At 41.9% G+C, this 18,014-nt stretch overlaps 1 protein-coding gene across 2 annotated transcripts; it reads left to right on the forward strand.

Moving 5' to 3' along the window:
* Window positions 1-67: 67 nt before the first annotated feature.
* HAUS3 (HAUS augmin like complex subunit 3) lies at window positions 68-17,951 on the forward strand. 2 transcript variants are annotated; one of them, XM_079154479.1, is made up of 5 exons: window positions 68-4,163; window positions 7,025-8,076; window positions 9,147-9,586; window positions 11,145-11,373; window positions 17,617-17,951. In XM_079154479.1, the coding sequence occupies exons 2-5, from the start codon at window positions 7,168-7,170 to the stop codon at window positions 17,848-17,850; spliced, it is 1,812 nt and encodes a 603-aa protein (XP_079010605.1). In that variant the 5' UTR covers window positions 68-4,163; window positions 7,025-7,167; the 3' UTR covers window positions 17,851-17,951. The 2 variants fall into 2 exon arrangements, with proteins under 2 accessions (XP_079010605.1, XP_079010604.1); XM_079154478.1 differs by lacking the exon at window positions 68-4,163 and adding an exon at window positions 6,115-6,612.
* Window positions 17,952-18,014: the final 63 nt, after the last annotated feature.

Genomic DNA, 18,014 nt, shown 5'->3' on the forward strand with positions numbered 1-18,014 from the left:
CAGGACGGTCACCCCTTAGGGGTTTCTGTGCCTGCCAGGTATCGTCTTCGCACAAAAGCTGCTGCTTTCAGGACCTGCCATGTGAAGGTGGGGGTGTGGACAGCTATCTGCTGGTGCTGGTGGTAAGCATGGGGAGCCAGGCTCCTGTTGTGCCCTTCAGGGAGAAGCTCTAAGGTTGTAGGATCCTGTGTAGTGGGGAGGGTGGACCACAGGGAGACTGCCTGCTGCCCCACAGGGAGGCTCTGACCTATCTGAGGGAGCACCCCTCATCCAGGAGAAGAGATCCTCTGAAAGACCAGCTACCCTGAAAGAAGAGTGCACCAACTCTCCTGCCATGTAAGTGCAGTGGAGGGAGAACGTGTGGCCTCCAGCTCTGTGGAGTTGGTGGAGTTGATGGAGGCAGGAGGCCAGACAGGGACCTCCTGAAAGGTTGGGGTCAACACTGGATCCATGGCAGGGCCCACTGGAGATGGTCTGATGGGACCTGCCTGCAGGTTTTGGGGTGGCCTTGTGAGAGAAGCTGTGGAGCCCTCTGGTGATTCTGAGTCCTCCCCACTTCCCCAGCAGGTAGCAATGAAATCTGGGGCCCCAGGTGCAATTAGTGGGGGCACTCCTAGAGAAGAAAGTAGTTCCTGCTGGGAACACCACTGGGGCTTAAGAACTGGAGGGATTTTGGTGTTGATGTAAATGTGAACATTTGAATTCCAAATATTATTATGTGTTAGAATCTTTACCACCACCAGATCCTGCTGGGGTAAAGGGTGCCAGGGCTGTGCTAAGCACTTCATATAATTAGCACCTGGTGTGGTCATGCTGAGGCAGTCTCATAGATAGAAAACAGGCCCAGGGAAAGTACCCTTTCTGCTGTTCACCTAGCCAGAGGGTGGTGGGCCTGCCCTGCCCGCCTAGTCCTTCAGATCCCCTGCCACATTAATCTCTACAGTCCTTCACACTGGCTGGATTATACCAGCACCCCAAAATGGGATGCTTACCTGCATCCCAACCTTCTCCTCCTCTCTTCTTGGCTGTCAGTGACCCCAAACTGGCCCTACTGCTCACCTCCCTATAGTCCTCCTCTGGGTTTCCTTCATCCCTGGGATTGAACCCAAACACCTCCTCTTTCCTGTCTTTCACCTCAACCCAGCCCCTTGCCCTGCCCTCTGCCCTCTCTGCCTCCATGATCTCACAGCTCATCAGGCCAGGTCTGCTCTGTGGAGTGTGCCCTGAGCCCTCTGTGTCCTTTCCCATCACAATTTTGCTGGGATTATTGTATGCAAATTAGGCATTGGTCTAGTCTGGGCTAATTGCTCCTTCCTCCTTTGCCAATCCCTTTGACCAGGCCACACAAGGCACACTGGCCTCAGGTGTGCACACTGGCCCCACAGGGATCTTTCCAGCATGGAAATGGGTTATTCAGTTCACCTGGGGAGCTGCAGTAGCTCTCAGCCCCTTTCCTCACTGCTTTCAGCCCCCTCGGCCTGTCTCAGGCTCCTCAGACCCACCAGCCCTCTTGGTCTCACTCCTCCTGGCTCCAAGGATCCTCCACCAGTCACTGTGGTGGCCTCCTTCCTGATAGTGCTGCCCAGACCCCAGTCCTGCGTTTTTACCTTTATCACGTGAATGCCAGCATGATGGAAAGCAGATTCATTCTTCCTCTACCCTCCTCCAACCCCTGACCTAAACAAGGTCTTCCACTTTCTTCTTAATAGGAAGAATAAGAAGAAACGTCACATTATCACAATCTCCCAGAGCAGGTTCATTGACCAGCAGGCCCCAGGGCTTGCCAGCTCCCTCTGCCCTTCCACAATCCCCTGTTGCCTTGTGCCAGCTCACGCCTCCATCTTTTGTCACTTCTGTTACTACAGAATAAAACTTTTAACACATGTCTGAGAATGTCACTCCCCAGCTTAAAAAATGCTCCTTCCCTATTGCTTGGAGAACAGAGTCACACCACCTCCACAGAAAACTACAACTAAAAACAATCTTTAACATGGCATTATTACTTGCAAAGTTTGAAAACTATCCAAAAAGACTGTCCAAAACCTTAGATAGATTTTAATATTGATAGGAGGAAAAAAAAGTTTCCACCAGGAAGGAAAAAAGGCAAATAGCAAAAACATTAGTCTTCGCGGCCCTGTGTTTAGGTCTGGTTAGTTCATTATATTCTTATGGGCTAACCTAGGGAGAATTAATTCCTGGGTCCCCTCTACTTTCTGGCACCATTCAAACCCCAAATGATTTTGATTGGAAGGAAAAGCTTGCCTTGGAAATATTTGATTTCTTAAATTCCAAATAAAACCCTAAGAAAACTTTCCAGGTCTGTATAGTTACCCCTCTTTCATTATTTGTACTCTGGGAGCTGATGCTGTTATAATTTTTACTTTGTTTTTATGGCCCCACAAACACCCTTCAAACAAATAACTGCCCAGCAACTCAAAATCACATGGAGAGTTTCTGGACTCAAGAAATCCCCCAGGAGTCACTGGGAAAAGTGATTTTCCAGAAGGGCTTCGGGGCTCAGGATCACACCCCCTTCCTCCTGGGGCTCTCCTTCCAGTAAGTAGCCCCTGTCTTTCTGCATCTTTAGTCTCTTCTGCATTCCTCTTCACAATCTATAAATATCCCCAAGTTCCTCCCATTTTAAAACCAAACCAAACCAAAGTAAGACTCCTCCCTTAGCCCTGCCTTCCCACCCCTCATCTCGTGTCAGTTGGCTGTCTTTCTCTCTCTCCCACAGTCTTTGCCTCCTCAGCAAGATTTCAGGTCAGTACCGCCTGCATTTCCTCTGGCCAAACCCACTCAACCGGCTGTCTGCTACACCCACCTCCAGGAAGGCGGCAGGGGTCCTCTTGGAACAGCCCCTCTTGTTTCCCTGCTCACAGACTGGGTATCATTCCATGAATTTCCCCCCTGTATTGTTTGTTTTATTTAGATCATTCTAGGCTTTACTGTCTTTTAAAAGAGGATAAAAAAGTAAAACAAATTAAGAATTAACACCAAGTATTTTAATTGGAGCTGGATTCACATCTGCCTACAAACAAAATTTTTTTTTTCTCTCGCTAAAAACATTAAGAAAAATGATCCAGAATGACTTCTATCTAGTCACATTAGACTAGACCATTGTCTAAGAAGCCACCTTAGAATCATTTGTCACTGCAAGAGGAGTGTAGTGACTATTTTCTAATGACCAAAGCCCGCACCTTGCAAATGTAGAAGTTAACTTACAGAAGACTGGTAAATTGCAAATGAGTTTTGGTAAGGATGCAAACAAATTCTGCCCCATACAAATTCATTCTGTTCAATAGGAATGATAACCCCTGAAGGTCCCGTTTCATGGGATTGTAGGGTATCCACCAGATTTGCATCGAATTTAGCGAGAGTTTATTTCAGCATCTTTCTTTCATTGACTGCCTATGTCTTTTCTGGCATCCGCCTTGGAAAGAGCGTTCTGTTCTGGTTGAGTTACGTACATCCTTGACACCAACTCCATGCTTATGTGGGTTATACCTTGAATGTTTTGGAAAGGGATTGTTGGGGAAGTCAGCTTTTGATTAGAGGTCAGGTGAAGGCTTGGGAGTTAAGTGCTTTTGCAAACACTCATTGTAAAGGAGTCTTCAGACAATACTCGCTAGCCCTTCAAACGTGCCAGGCGCGATTCGACTTGGTCCCGGCCTAGGTCATCTGACGAGGCCCGTTTCTGGCGCCCTGCCAGGTCACGCCCCAGGGGAGCCACAGACTGGGTCCGCGAGCCCAACGGACCCAGTCTTCTTGTTCCCTAGAAGTGACGTGACAGGGTTGGGATTCCTGGTACCGAGCGCAGAAGCGTAAATAGGACCGGAATATGATTCGCGAGGGGGCGCTGCTGGCGAAGACTAAGAAGAGAAGGGCTCAGCGGGACTGTGAACGCGGACTTGGGGCGGAGCGAATGGGGCGGGGCCTCCTGCAGCATAGCCAATCAGCTCGCCCTACAGGGGCCGCCGGGTCAGGGGCGGGGCCCTCAGCTCCGCCCCAAGCCTCCCTGGCTCGGCTCCCTCGGTCACCACGCCTGCGCAGACTGCTCCACGCCCACTCGCTCCCCTACCGCCGCGCGTGCGTTGCGGCGCTCCCGTGAGGCATTGCGAGGCGCGCGGGGTTCAGCCCAGTGGACGCGGTCGCGAGCCGAGGTAAGGCGAGCGTTATGCTGTAGGGATCCGCAACCCCGAGATGCGCCTGCGCCGCCCTGCCTCTCCTTTCAGGCGCGCAAATACGGTCCCTGGGCCCAGGAGCCAGGCTGGGGCGACAGGGCGCGGTGAGGGACCTGGGGGGGACCGGGCGAGGTGAGGGACCCGGGGGGTGACGGATGAGGTGGGGACCCGGGGGGTGACGGGCGAGGTGGGGGACCCGGGGGGGTGACGGGCGAGGTGGGGGACCTGGGGGGGTGACGGATGAGGTGGGGACCCGGGGGGTGACGGGCGAGGTGGGGACCCGGGGGGTGACGGGCGAGGTGGGGACCCGGGGGGGTGACGGGCGAGGTGGGGATCCGGGGGGTGACGGGCGAGGTGGGGACCCGGGGGGGTGACGGGCGAGGTGGGGATCCGGGGGGTGACGGGCGAGGTGGGGACCCGGGGGGGTGACGGGCGAGGTGGGGGACCCGGGGGGGTGACGGATGAGGTGGGGACCCGGGGGGTGACGGGCGAGGTGGGGACCCGGGGGGTGACGGGCGAGGTGGGGACCCGGGGGGGTGACGGGCGAGGTGGGGATCCGGGGGGTGACGGGCGAGGTGGGGACCCGGGGGGGTGACGGGCGAGGTGGGGGACCCGGGGGGGTGACGGATGAGGTGGGGACCCGGGGGGTGACGGGCGAGGTGGGGACCCGGGGGGTGACGGGCGAGGTGGGGACCCGGGGGGGTGACGGGCGAGGTGGGGATCCGGGGGGTGACGGGCGAGGTGGGGACCCGGGGGGGTGACGGGCGAGGTGGGGATCCGGGGGGTGACGGGCGAGGTGGGGACCCGGGGGGGTGACGGGCGAGGTGGGGATCCGGGGGGTGACGGGCGAGGTGGGGACCCGGGGGGGTGACGGGCGAGGTGGGGACCCGGGGGGGTGACGGGCGAGGTGGGGACCCGGGGGGGTGACGGGCGAGGTGGGGATCCGGGGGGTGACGGGCGAGGTGGGGACCCGGGGGGGTGACGGGCGAGGTGGGGATCCGGGGGGTGACGGGCGAGGTGGGGACCCGGGGGGGTGACGGGCGAGGTGGGGACCCGGGGGGTGACGGATGAGGTGGGGACCCGGGGGGGTGACGGGCGAGGTGGGGACCCGGGGGGTGACGGATGAGGTGGGGACCCGGGGGGGTGACGGGCGAGGTGGGGATCCGGGGGGTGACGGGCGAGGTGGGGACCCGGGGGGGTGACGGGCGAGGTGGGGACCCGGGGGGTGACGGATGAGGTGGGGACCCGGGGGGGTGACGGGCGAGGTGGGGGACCCGGGGGGGTGACGGATGAGGTGGGGACCCGGGGGGTGACGGGCGAGGTGGGGACCCGGGGGGTGACGGGCGAGGTGGGGGACCCGGGGGGGTGACGGGCGAGGTGGGGATCCGGGGGGTGACGGGCGAGGTGGGGACCCGGGGGGGTGACGGGCGAGGTAGGGACCCGGGGGGTGACGGATGAGGTGGGGACCCGGGGGGTGACGGATGAGGTGGGGACCCGGGGGGTGACGGGCGAGGTGGGGGACCCGGGGGGTGACGGATGAGGTGGGGACCGGGGGGGTGACGGGCGAGGTGGGGGACCCGGGGGGGTGACGGGCGAGGTGGGGGACCCGGGGGGTGACGGATGAGGTGGGGACCGGGGGGGTGACGGGCGAGGTGGGGGACCCGGGGGGGTGACGGATGAGGTGGGGGACCCGGGGGGGTGACGGGCGAGGTGGGGGACCCGGGGGGGTGACGGGCGAGGTGGGGGACCCGGGGGGGTGACGGATGAGGTGGGGACCCGGGGGTGACGGATGAGGTGGGGGACCCGGGGGGGGGTGACGGGCGAGGTGGGGACCCGGGGGGTGAGGGGCGAAGTGAGGGACCCGGGGTGACAAGTGAGGTGGGGGATCGGGGGCGATGGGGCGCGTGTGGGATGAGTGGTTGGAGGTGGGTTGGCTAAGGGACCTGGGCAGGTTGTGAAGCGAGCGTTGGGTGGAGGTGCTGGATCAGGAGGGTTTCGGCGGAGCTGGCCACCTTCCTGCAGTCTGTGTAGCTTGTTTTTAAGGCCGATTAGGTGACTCTTGTTCATGTCTTTTATAACATGCACAAGTATCTTAAATGGATTGCACCAAAAGCAAGCAAACAAAAAAGGAATCCCAGAGATTTGGGGGCCAGAGTGTCAAATATATTCTAACTTCATGGTCATTAATCCTCAGGCCTTGTCTCCTTTGCTGACGTTAGTTGCCTTGACTAAGTCACTGATGATTATTCAGTGGTGTGGCTGTTGAAAATAATAAATATCTGAAATAAATTTACTTGACTGCTTGGTACCTTGGTACTTCTCAAGTTGAGAGTGATTTTAAAACTTGAAGCCTGTTTCTCTGAGCTAGGTTGATCAGACCTGGAGATGGATTCTTGCCAACTTGGTGAATGCTTATTCACTCATTGAGGTAAATAGTCGATTCTTCCTCGAAGATTGCGGTTTTTTTTTTTTTTCTTTCTTTCTTTTTTTTCCCTTTAGTTTTTTTTATATAAAAAGGGCATGGAAAAAATGTCTGTTTAGCCACATGGTGGCTAGGATTTGCTTGGATACACTCATTTTGGATTAAAAACCCAACCACTTTGTAAAACTGTTTTATCTTTGGAAAAAAAAATAAGATTTTATTGTTAATTAAGTTTTCATTGCTGTTTTGGTTTTCTAAGAAATACCCTAATTGTTTTTATGTTTTATCTTCATCAAATCTTGAAGCTGCAACTACCTTTCAGTTAACTGGCTTCCAAATACCATATGGTATTTATCTATATCTTTTAAAAATTCCTTTGCCTTATTTGTGGTCTAATACTTGTTTTCTTCCCCTCTAGGAAGAATCACAATAGATTCTAAAAATATTTTCCCCTTCTCTTTGGACTTACGTAAAAATTGGTTTTGTTTCTACTTGGATTTATTTTTTATAAATATAGCACCATAAACCCATATCAGAAACATAAAACTGGGGTGGTAAACCATGAGTTCTGGGTATGAATTTGTGGAAACATTAAAAAAAATTGGTTATCCCAAAGCTGATATTCTTAATGGAGAAGATTTTGACTGGCTGTTTGAAAATGCTGAAGATGAATCATTTTTGAAATGGTTTTGTGGGAATGTGAATGAACAGAATATATTGTCTGAAAAAGAATTAGAAGCTTTTAGCATTCTTCAGAAATCAGGCAAACCCATCCTAGAGGGGTCAGCATTGGATGAAGTTCTTAAAACCTGTAAAACTTCTGATTTGAAGACACCTAAACTGGATGACAAAGAGCTAGAGAAATTAGAGGATGAGGTTCAAACTCTGCAGAGATTAAAAAACCTAAAAATCCAGCGACGCAATAAATGCCAGTTGATGGCTTCAGTAAGTAGCCACAAATCTCTGAGATTGAATGCTAAAAAAGAAGAATCTACTAAAAAACTGAAGCAAAGTCAAGGAATTCTAAGTGCTATGAATACTAAGCTCAGTAATGAACTTCAGGCCCTTACTGATGGAGTTACTAAATTGATGATCTTCTTTAGACATTCTAATTTAGGTCCAGGAACAAATCCAATGGTGTTTTTATCTCAGTTTTCCTTGGAAAAATATCTAACCCAAGAAGAGCAAAGCACAGCAGCATTAACCTTGTATACCAAAAAGCAGTTCTTTCAGGGTATACATGAAGTAGTTGAAAGTTCAAATGAAGAAAATTTTCAACTATTAGATATACATGCTCCATCTATTTGTGATAATCCTGAAATCCTTGAGGAGAGACGACTAGAGATGGCTAGGCTGCAGCTAGCATACATCTGTGCTCAACATCAGTTGATTCACTTAAAAGCAAGTAATTTGGGCATGAAGTCAAGCATAAAATGGACAGAGGAGAATCTTCATAACCTAACCAGCAAGGTAAACTTAAGAAATGAGACTGGATTTGTATCATAATTGATAGGACCTTAGAATTTAATATTACTAATAAAGTACTGTAGAATGGGTGTAAGGAAAATAGTTTTAAATTTTCTCTTCGTTTAATGCTTATTTGTGATGTGTGTCAGTGTTTTGTACAATTAGAACCTCATATTAATGGAGGGAAGAAATAATAATTATAATCCCAACCATATTACCTAGTTTTTAAAAAATTTTTTTTTAGTTGTAGATGGACATAATACCATTATTTATTTTTATGTAGTGCTGAGGATCAAACCCATTGCTGAGGATCAAACACATGTGAGGCAAGCAGTCTACCACTGAGCCACAACCCCAGCCTCCACAGTACCTAATTTTAAACAAAAATGTTTTATTTGCATTGTGAATTTGAAATTTGTTTTAATTCAGATATAGACTGAACTCAAACTCCCTTATTATTATGTATGGTTAGGAGACTAGTTGCATAATTCTGGATATTCTGTATGGTTTACTCTGACCAGAGCATGGTGGTAAGGAAATCAAAGCTTCAGGTTCTATGGACTGAATTCCTGCTTCCTTGTTGAGAATATATAGATGTATTCCAGCTGTCCATCTGCAGTTTTGAGAAGCTTGCTTAGAAATGTTACTACTAGATTGTTGGGTAAAAATGTAACTTTTCTGAATCTGAATACTTGTACCAAGTTAGTTACTATAACTGACACATTGGCATAATAAAGTTCTTTAGTTCTATGCTAAAATTAACTGAGAATACCTACTTGAATTCAGTGAGTAGTGTGTTATTGATGCTGATCGAGTAAAACACATGGCAAGATCTTATTTTGGTAGTCGTGTGTGTGTGTGTGTGTTTGTGTGTTTATATAATAGCATTAAAGTTTAGTAATTCATACTGACCTTAGTCTGTTTTTCCTTTTTAAACTGTAATTTTGGCTTATGCTAATATGAAATTAGTTTCTATTCATTTAGCTTATTATTTAAAATAGAAAGTGAAATTAATCTTAAAACTGTTTTGTTTAAACCTACAGTTTTAAATGTAATTGCTTTTCTTTGTGTAGGCTGTTGGCAAAGAAAATTGGGAGGCTAAAATTTCTAGCTTGAACAGTGAGATTCTGAAACTTGAAGAACAAATCACTTATATAAAATACAAAACTTTGCCTGCTGTGGTAAAAGAGAATGCCCAGTTATTGAATATGCCAGTTGTAAAGGGAGATTTTGATCTGCAGATTGCTAAACAAGATTATTACACAGCAAGACAAGAATTGGTTTTAAATCAGTTGATAAAACAAAAGGCATCATTTGAACTTGTACAGTTATCATATGAACTTGAATTAAGGAAACATTGGGACACATATCATCAACTTGAAAACCTGGTTCAAGAACTTAGTCAAAATAACATGATGCTCTACCAGCGATTAGAAATGTTAAGAGATCCATCAGTCTTTCAGGAAATAAATCCAAGGAATACCATTGATACCAAGGATTATTCTACTCATAGGTATGTGTATTTGGCATCTTCCTTAGTAATTATTTTTCTTTTGTTTTTGGAAAATGTTTGAGAGAGTTTGAACTAAAGTTGTAGGAGTTTAAACAATTGTTTATACTTAATTTTTGACCTTCATTCTCTTCTACTTTTCTTTTACAGCCTTCTTTTCCATGTTTCATTATTTTGCTCACTTTCTGAGCAAATTCTGAATATAGCTACTTTATAGTTGAATTGATTGGGTTGGAGGAATGAATAAGATACGAGTTTTGACTCCTTTAGGCACCATTATTTAGATATCTCATTTTAGATTTGGGGCAGAAAGTTCAAATACAGCTTGGAATCACAGCTATTGCTAGGCAGGGGACTGACTGCATTTGGAGAAGGTGGCAGTAGAGTCAGGGAAAAGACTTCATTTCTGTGTCTGGTCAGGTGGATCACTGAGAACTTTCTGGATATCTAGGCAGTTGATGTACTGGGATACTGAAATTGAGTTGTTCAAGTAGTAAACCTTAAGTATCTGGATGAGTCTACTCCTGAAGTTTTCTCCAGGACTAAAGTAAATTTGATTTTTTTTTTTTTTTTTTTTTTGTGGTGCTGGGGATTGAACCCAGGCCCTTATTTATGCTAGGCCAAGTGATCTGCCACTAAGCTATATCCCCAGTTTTTTCTTTTTAATAAAATAAGGGACATGACTAGTACTGCTTCATTGTACAATTTCAGGGAGTCATCCACATCATGATCTTTGTGAACAATGCCTCCTAAAATTGTTATATCCCACAGGATCATAATTAGCAGCCTTGGACTTTAGCCAGTTTTATAAAGTCTACTACAACTTAAAACACACGCACATACAGACACATGCATTTGTTTTTGAGAGAAAGAGCAGATTATTTTTATCAGATATGTATGGAAGGGTTGCCTCTGATTTTTTTTTCATTTGCCCTGTAGACTGATAGATTTTTCTGATGTTAATGTTGAAAGTGTTAAAGTGGTCTCAGGGCTCATCAGGATTTTAATTTATCAACCAAATATAACCAACTGACAAATTGAAGTTGTAAGCTTATTATTACACCTATGTAGGTAGTCCTTTATATTTTGCATTTTAACATTACTTAAACTTTTAGGTTTTCTCTTTTAATCCCATTGCAATCCTGTAAAATAGGTATTAAGATACAGAAGTTAAATCTCAGAGTTTGATTTGCCCTAAGTCCCCCATAACAAAGAACTCAGACCTAGTTCTTCTGTTTCAAATTCACTGCTGTTGCTATTGCATCATAGATGTTTTCTGTGAAAGAAATGTTTTCTTGGGAGGTATCACTAAAGGATAGTTTATTTGAAGTAGGTTAATCATATATAAAGTTCAGACATTTCATATTTAAAACTTGGAAACTGGGACTTCAGATGTAATAGTTAGAATATAAACTTCTGTACTGGAATGGTTAGCACACAAATTAATATTTTTTAGTTTTTACTTAGCTATCCTACAAATGCCCCAATGTAGTGGATTGTAATTTTGAGAACTATACTAACATGAGAATTTTCTCCTGTAATTTTCATTTTTACATTTTAGGCTTTATCAACTTTTAGAGGGAGAGAATAAAAAAAAAGAATTGTTTATAACCCATGGAAACCTGGAGGAAGCAGCTGAGAAATTGAAACAGGAAGTTTCTCTAGTACAAGATCAGTTGGCAATATCTGCTCAAGAACATTTTCTTTTTCTGTCCAAATTGAATAATAACGTTGATGTGCTTTGTGATGTTTTGTATCAAGGAGGAAATCAGCTTTTGCTTAGTGATCAGGTGGGTATTTGCCTTAATGTATTGGCTGGGTACAGTGATCTACACCTGTAGTCCCAGATACTTGGGAGGCTAAGGCAGTAGAATTGCAAGTTCAAGGGCAGCCTAGGCAGTTCAGTGAGATCCTGTTGCAATAAGAAACATAAAAGGCTGGAAATGTAGCTCAGTGGTAGAGCACCCCAGGGGGAAGCATTATAAAAGATATTAAATAATATCTTGCTCTTTCCTGCCTCAGCCTCCTGTGCCACTGAGATTACAGGCATCCACCACCATACCTGGCTCAAAATAGTTTTAATTACTATGCGCAGAATTTAAAAATTTATAAATTTTTCAGACACTGCAAATGTTAAATGTTAGAAAAAAATTAAAAACAAGATCTGTATTTTTAAATTTATATTAGCAAATAGAGGATTGCCCTCTCTTTCAAGTCCTCTGTGTACACTTACTGATATGATACATGCTCCTCCTGATTGAATTCCCTTCCCTTTTTAGAGGAGTAATTACTGCACTTAATTTTTTTTTTTTTTGTCATTTCCATGCTTCTGTTTATAGTTTTATTACATGTATATATTGGTAGACCGCATATTCAGATTTATGTTTTTGGACTTTATATATATGATACTATGTATTTAATAACTTGGCTTGTTTCTTAACATTGTTTTTGAGATTAATCTATGTGAATATATATAAAGCTATAGTTCATTCATAGTTTTTTATATAATTTTTTTCCTTAATTTTTTTTTTTTTTTTTAGTTGTAGATGGACACAATATCTTTATTTTATTTATTTATTTTTATGTGGTGCTGAGGATCGAACCCAGAGTCTCACACATGCTAGGCAAGTGCTCTACCACCGAACCACAACTCCAGCCCTCTTTTACATAATTAGTATTCTTTTATATGAAATTCCAATTATCTCTTATGTTGACATTTAGCTTATTCCCAGTTTCTGCTACTATAAATTATACTGCTGTGAATAATCTTACTGCATGTCTCATTGTTGCACCTTTACGAGAGCCTCCGGTATACACATGCATACACACCATTATGAGTGGAATTACTGGATTATAGGGTATGCACATGTGCAGTTTAACAGGTACAGGTTGAGTGTTCCTTATCTGAAATGCTTCAGTCCAGAAGTATTTCAGATTTCAGAGTTTTTCAAATGTTGGAATATTTGCAAATAATTTCCTGGTTGAGCATTCCTAATGTGAAAATCTAAATCAACTTTTTGAGCTCTGGCATGGCACGTAGAATGTTTTACTTTGGGGATTTTCAGATTAAGAAGTTGGTTGTACTATATTGCACCAGCAGTAGTATAAGAGGTGCTATTTATTTGTATCCTTTTCATCTCAGAATTGATTTATAAATTTCTGCCAGTCCCATGGGTGGAAAATGATGTTCATTTGGGGTTGTAATTTGTGTTTCACCAATTATTAGGGAGATAGAACCTCCCTTTCACTTGTTTACTGACCATTCACCTTTTTTTTTTTTTTTTTGAGAACTTCTTGATCATCTCTTTTGCCCATTTTTTATGTTCTTAAATCATTTGTAGGAGTTCTTTATATGTGGCTTGTCTTTTTCACTCTTTTTACTGTTTTTTTCCTCTTGTAAGGTTTTTTTTTTTTTTTTTTGTCTTTTTGGTACTGGGGATTGAACTCCAGTATAGGGGTGCTTTACCACTAAGCTACCTCCCCAACCCTTTTCTTTTTCGAGACAAGGTCTTGATAAATTGCTGAGACTGGTCTCAAACTTGTGATTCTCCTGCCTCAGCCTCCTGGGTTGCTGAAGGCTTCACCTTGCCCTGCTTCTATAAGGATTTTAATTTTTATTTCATTATTCTTTTTGGTGAGCCTTTTCTAATATCTTTGTTCTCTATGTTTTGTTAAAGTTTGCTCTTAACATTATAATGGCAGTCCCTTGAAGTTTGTTTTTATATACTAATGAGGTAGAGTTCTAATTTTGTTTTATTTACTTTTTCTCCTATGAATAGCCAGATCGTTCCATCATCTTACATTTGGGCACTTTATTTATTTAAATGTTATATCATTTATAAGGTTGGCTTTTTATTACTAATGAAGCTGGATATTTTTAGTATCTCCCAGTGAACAGAACCATTTATTATGAAATACTCCCTAAATGCTTTTGCTTTCATGTCTGTTTTGTTTGATACTATATGCACTAACAGTTCTGAACTGAAAATTTGTAGCAAACCTTGAGGCATTGAGGAGGTTGATGATTCCTGTTGGACTATAATTCTAAGCAAGAGTTATTCACTTCTGGGTCAGTCTGATCTTAAGATGGTTGTCCTTTGGGTCCTCAGCTTATTATGGAGAGACTTCTGCTTGATTCTCTACCTTCCGTGGACCCTGGACTTTTTATTGCTTTAAGCTTTTGTTTAGTTTGATTTTAAAAAATTAATTCATCTTTTTTTTTTTTTTTTTTTCTTCTTTTTTTTTTTTTTTCTATTCTGGGGATCACATCCAGGACCTCATTAATGTTAGGTAAGCTCTGTGCCACTGAGGTATACCCCCAGCTCTGAGCTTTTTAAATTATTTCCTGTGAGAGGATTGATCTGAAAAACTAGCTTACCTTACCTTGAAACAGAAAGGACTGTGATTAGGGTTTTTGAGGATTTTTTCTTTTAGTTGTGATGAAACATAAAATTTGCAGTTTTAACCATTTTTAAGTGTACAATTCAGTGGCATTAAATACATTCACATCGTTATGCAGTCATGACTACTCTATATTTCTAGAACTTTTTCATTATCCCAATCTGAAACTACATATTGGTCAGTAGCTCTCCATTTCTTCTCTGCCCAAGTCCTAGCAACCACCATTCTACTTTTTGTCCCCAGGAGTTTGCCTATTCTAGATTCCTCATGTAAGTGGAATTATGTATTTACCTTTTTGTGATTGACTTATTTCTTTAGCATAATGTTTTCAAGGTTCATCCATGTTGTAGAATGTGTTACAATTTCCTTTTTAAGACTGAATAATCCATTGTGTGTGTGTGTGTGCATGTACATACACCATGCATTGTTTATTCATCTGTTCATGGCATTTGTGGTATTACCACCTTTTCAGTACTGTGAAAAATGCAGCCTTACATGTTGGTGTACTGGTATCTGTTTTGAGTTCCTGCTTTCATTTCTTTGGAGTATATATGTAGGAGTATGTACTGCTGAATAATGATCATTCTAATATTTAACTTTTTGAAGAACTCTCTATTTGCTACAGCAACTGTACTATATTATTGTACATATCCACCAGTAACACATAAAGTTTCTTAATATCTCCACATCTTTGCCAAAACTTATTTTCTAATAGCAGCTACTGTAATGGGTGTGAAATGGTGTTGATTTTTTCTAGACTATTTCCCATTACTGATTTTGTCTTGTTGATCTGTTAGAGAAATGTGTAAAAACACCACTATTATGATAGATTTGACATTTTCTCTTTGTATTTATATCAATTTTTATTTATTTTGAGTCCAAGGTTTAAATTCTGGTGAATAATTATTCTGGTGGATTTAAGTTTTGGTGAGTCAAAGCATTACATAATGACCTCTGTTCCAATTCTTTTATTTGATATTAATATTCTGGATTCATCTTTCTTTTGGTTTGTGATTATAAGGCTTATGGCTCTCTTTTCACTTACAAATTTTATTATTCTCTTTTACTTAGCATTTTGAAATAAGCATTTTCACTTTCTAAATATTTCTAAAGTTGTTATAATACTTTATTGATTTAATGACTGTCATAATTTCAGAAACTAGTCCATTATCATTTTGGATTTTTTTTTTTTTTTTTTTTTTTTTGCGGTACTGGGGTTTGAACCCAAAGGCCTTGTGCTCAGAGGCAAACACTCTACTAACTGAGCTATATCCCTAGCCCCATTTTGGATATTTTGATAGTCTTCCTTTTTTTTTTTTTTGTTTTGTTTTGTTTTGTTTACTCTTCATCAGCATCATCTACATCTTTGTGTATTCAGCTTTTTTGTTGTTGGATATTTTTCATTTGGGTTGGTTCTTGGAAGAAGGGTCATTGGAGTTTTTGAAATATACACATTTTGTTCCCTTTTATGATGCTACCATATTTGTTTCTTAGGGAGTAGCACCTATTTATAATATCAGCAGTATTTAAGTGTCCCTAGACACTATTGACTCTAATGGTATACTATCATTTTATGAATGACTAAGAAAGAAAAAACTTCCAGATAAACTGACATGATGCTTGCTTTCTTATTGAAAATTTTTATTTTTCATACTTAGTAGGATCTTTTAGATGTCGCGGACATAGTTTTTTAAAAAACTCATTTCACTGTTGAATGTACATTAAAGGAAAAAAATAAGCCAATTAAAATGATTAGAGTACTTCTGAAGCATCACATTCAACTTAGAGTTCTTCTAAATTATTTTTTAATTCAAAGTGGTCTGAATTTTTTTCATACTATATATCAAGAATGTTGGTGAGAAAGCATTTTCTAAAAGGATTTGGCCAGAAACAATCCTATGATATCAAGTATCTTGATTTTAGATGTGTTAAGATAAAAAAAAATGCATCCTAGAATCCCTAAAATTGGGTGATTTTTAAATTTATCATTAAGTATAATTAATGTTTTTCTCTAGCTCAGTATGATATATATAAAATGTCATACCAATTTTTCAGCTAGAGTTTTATTGTTAAAATGAAGCTGAACATTTTTTAGTATCAGTAGGAGTATTTTAACAACTATAAGATCTTTAGTATTTAATTAAAATTAAAGGTGAGGGGCTGGGGTTGTGGCAGCTCCGCATATAAATGAATGAATAAAATAAAGGTCCATCAACATCTAAAGATTAAAAAAAATTAAAGATGAGATTGTTGTTTCTCAGTATATTCACATTAATCAAATTTTTCCTCAGAGGAGACTATTAGATGTAGATAATGTCAGAATTACTTCATTTTAATTTTTAGTCTTTAAAAATATTTTTAGATGTCAGCAGGCCTTTATTTTATTCATTTATTTATATGTGGTGCTGAGGATCGAACCCAGTGCCTCACACATGCTAGGCAAGAACTCTGCCACTGAGCCACAACCCCAGCCCCAGAATTACTTCATTTTTAGAAAATGTGGTTTAAGTACTGCTCTGTAAAACTTGTACTTTGAAATCACCATGAAACATATTGAAATGTGTACTCCTGGCCCTGTTGCAGAGATTGAGTAATATTCTGGAGTGAAGTATAGGAATTTATATATTTATAATAAGCATTCTGATGATTTTGATGCTTGTGGACCACGCTGAGAAGCTAAGGAATGTTGAGGTAGTTTGAGGAACTGGTGATACTGGCTAAAATTTATAAGAATAGAATGTTTACTTAGAAAGCTATGAAAACTTGTTAATAAAATGTTTAAAATGCTAAGACGTGAAGAAATTGAATTTACTAAGTGAGAAGAGTCCAGCATATCTGGATTCTTGAGCAGGAAAATTATATGAATCAGGATGGTTTTTATTGAATGTTGTATGTAATTCTTTCTTATAAGACAATGAAAAGAAAAAATGGAGATGTTTATTAAGCTAATTCTTCTTTATTTGTCATTTCAAGTCTTTGTACTTGTGTGAAGAGTAACCAGAAATTAGGATAAAACAAAGTTTGATTAATTAAGCAGAATTTAAACTCCATGAGAAATATTCTGTTCATTCTTGTATTCATAGTCTCTAAAACAGTGCGTGGTACATGATAGTCATTCATTAATTTTTGTTGAATAGCCAGGCTTGGTGGTGCATGCCTGTAATCCCAATAGCTCAGGAGACCGAGGCAGGAGGATCTCAAGTTGAAAACCAGCCTAGGCAAAAGTGAGGTTCTAAGCAACTAGTTTCTGTTTCTAAATAAAATTACAGAGTAGGGCGGAAGATGTGGCTCAGTGGTTGAGTGCTCCTGAGTTCAATCCCAGGTACACACACACACACACACACAAATATATATATATTTGTTGAATATATGAATACACAGAACAGTTTACATATCAAGTTTACATATAAAAGAAATTGCTTTAAATCACTTAAAATTATCTATCAGAAGTAGTTGCAATTAATTCTACATGAATCTATAAGCCTAATATGGATTTTAAATCATGGTTTATATTTATTGCTAAAATTGTGGGACATTATTGAAAAAATTTTCATTTAGTCTTTCCTTGTAAATTATAAATGGTATTAGGAGTAAAGTTCTTGAATTGATAGCATTTTTATTTTCTTTTTTAGGAGTTAACAGAGCAGTTTCATCAAGTTGAATCCCAACTGAATAAGCTAAATCATCTCCTTACCGATATTCTTGCTGATGTGAAGACAAAAAGAAAAATTTTGGCAACTAATAAATTGCATCAAATGGAAAGAGAATTATATGTATATTTTTTAAAAGATGGAGACTATCTGAAAGATGTCGTGGAGAATCTAGAAAACCAATCAAAGATTAAGGCTGTTAGTCTTAAAGATTGAAAATTACTAAAAACTGAATCTTTATTTCACATGCTGTTTTAATGTTTTATGTAATAGAATGAGAATGTATCTAATAAACATGACTATATTTTAAAATTTGAGATCAATGGAATATTTCATTTAATGAATCCAAGTGTTACAGAGGTTGAATATCCCTAATCAGA

Source organism: Sciurus vulgaris, assembly GCF_902686455.1.
Source record: "Sciurus vulgaris genome assembly, chromosome: 9".
Classification (NCBI taxonomy): domain Eukaryota; kingdom Metazoa; phylum Chordata; class Mammalia; order Rodentia; family Sciuridae; genus Sciurus; species Sciurus vulgaris.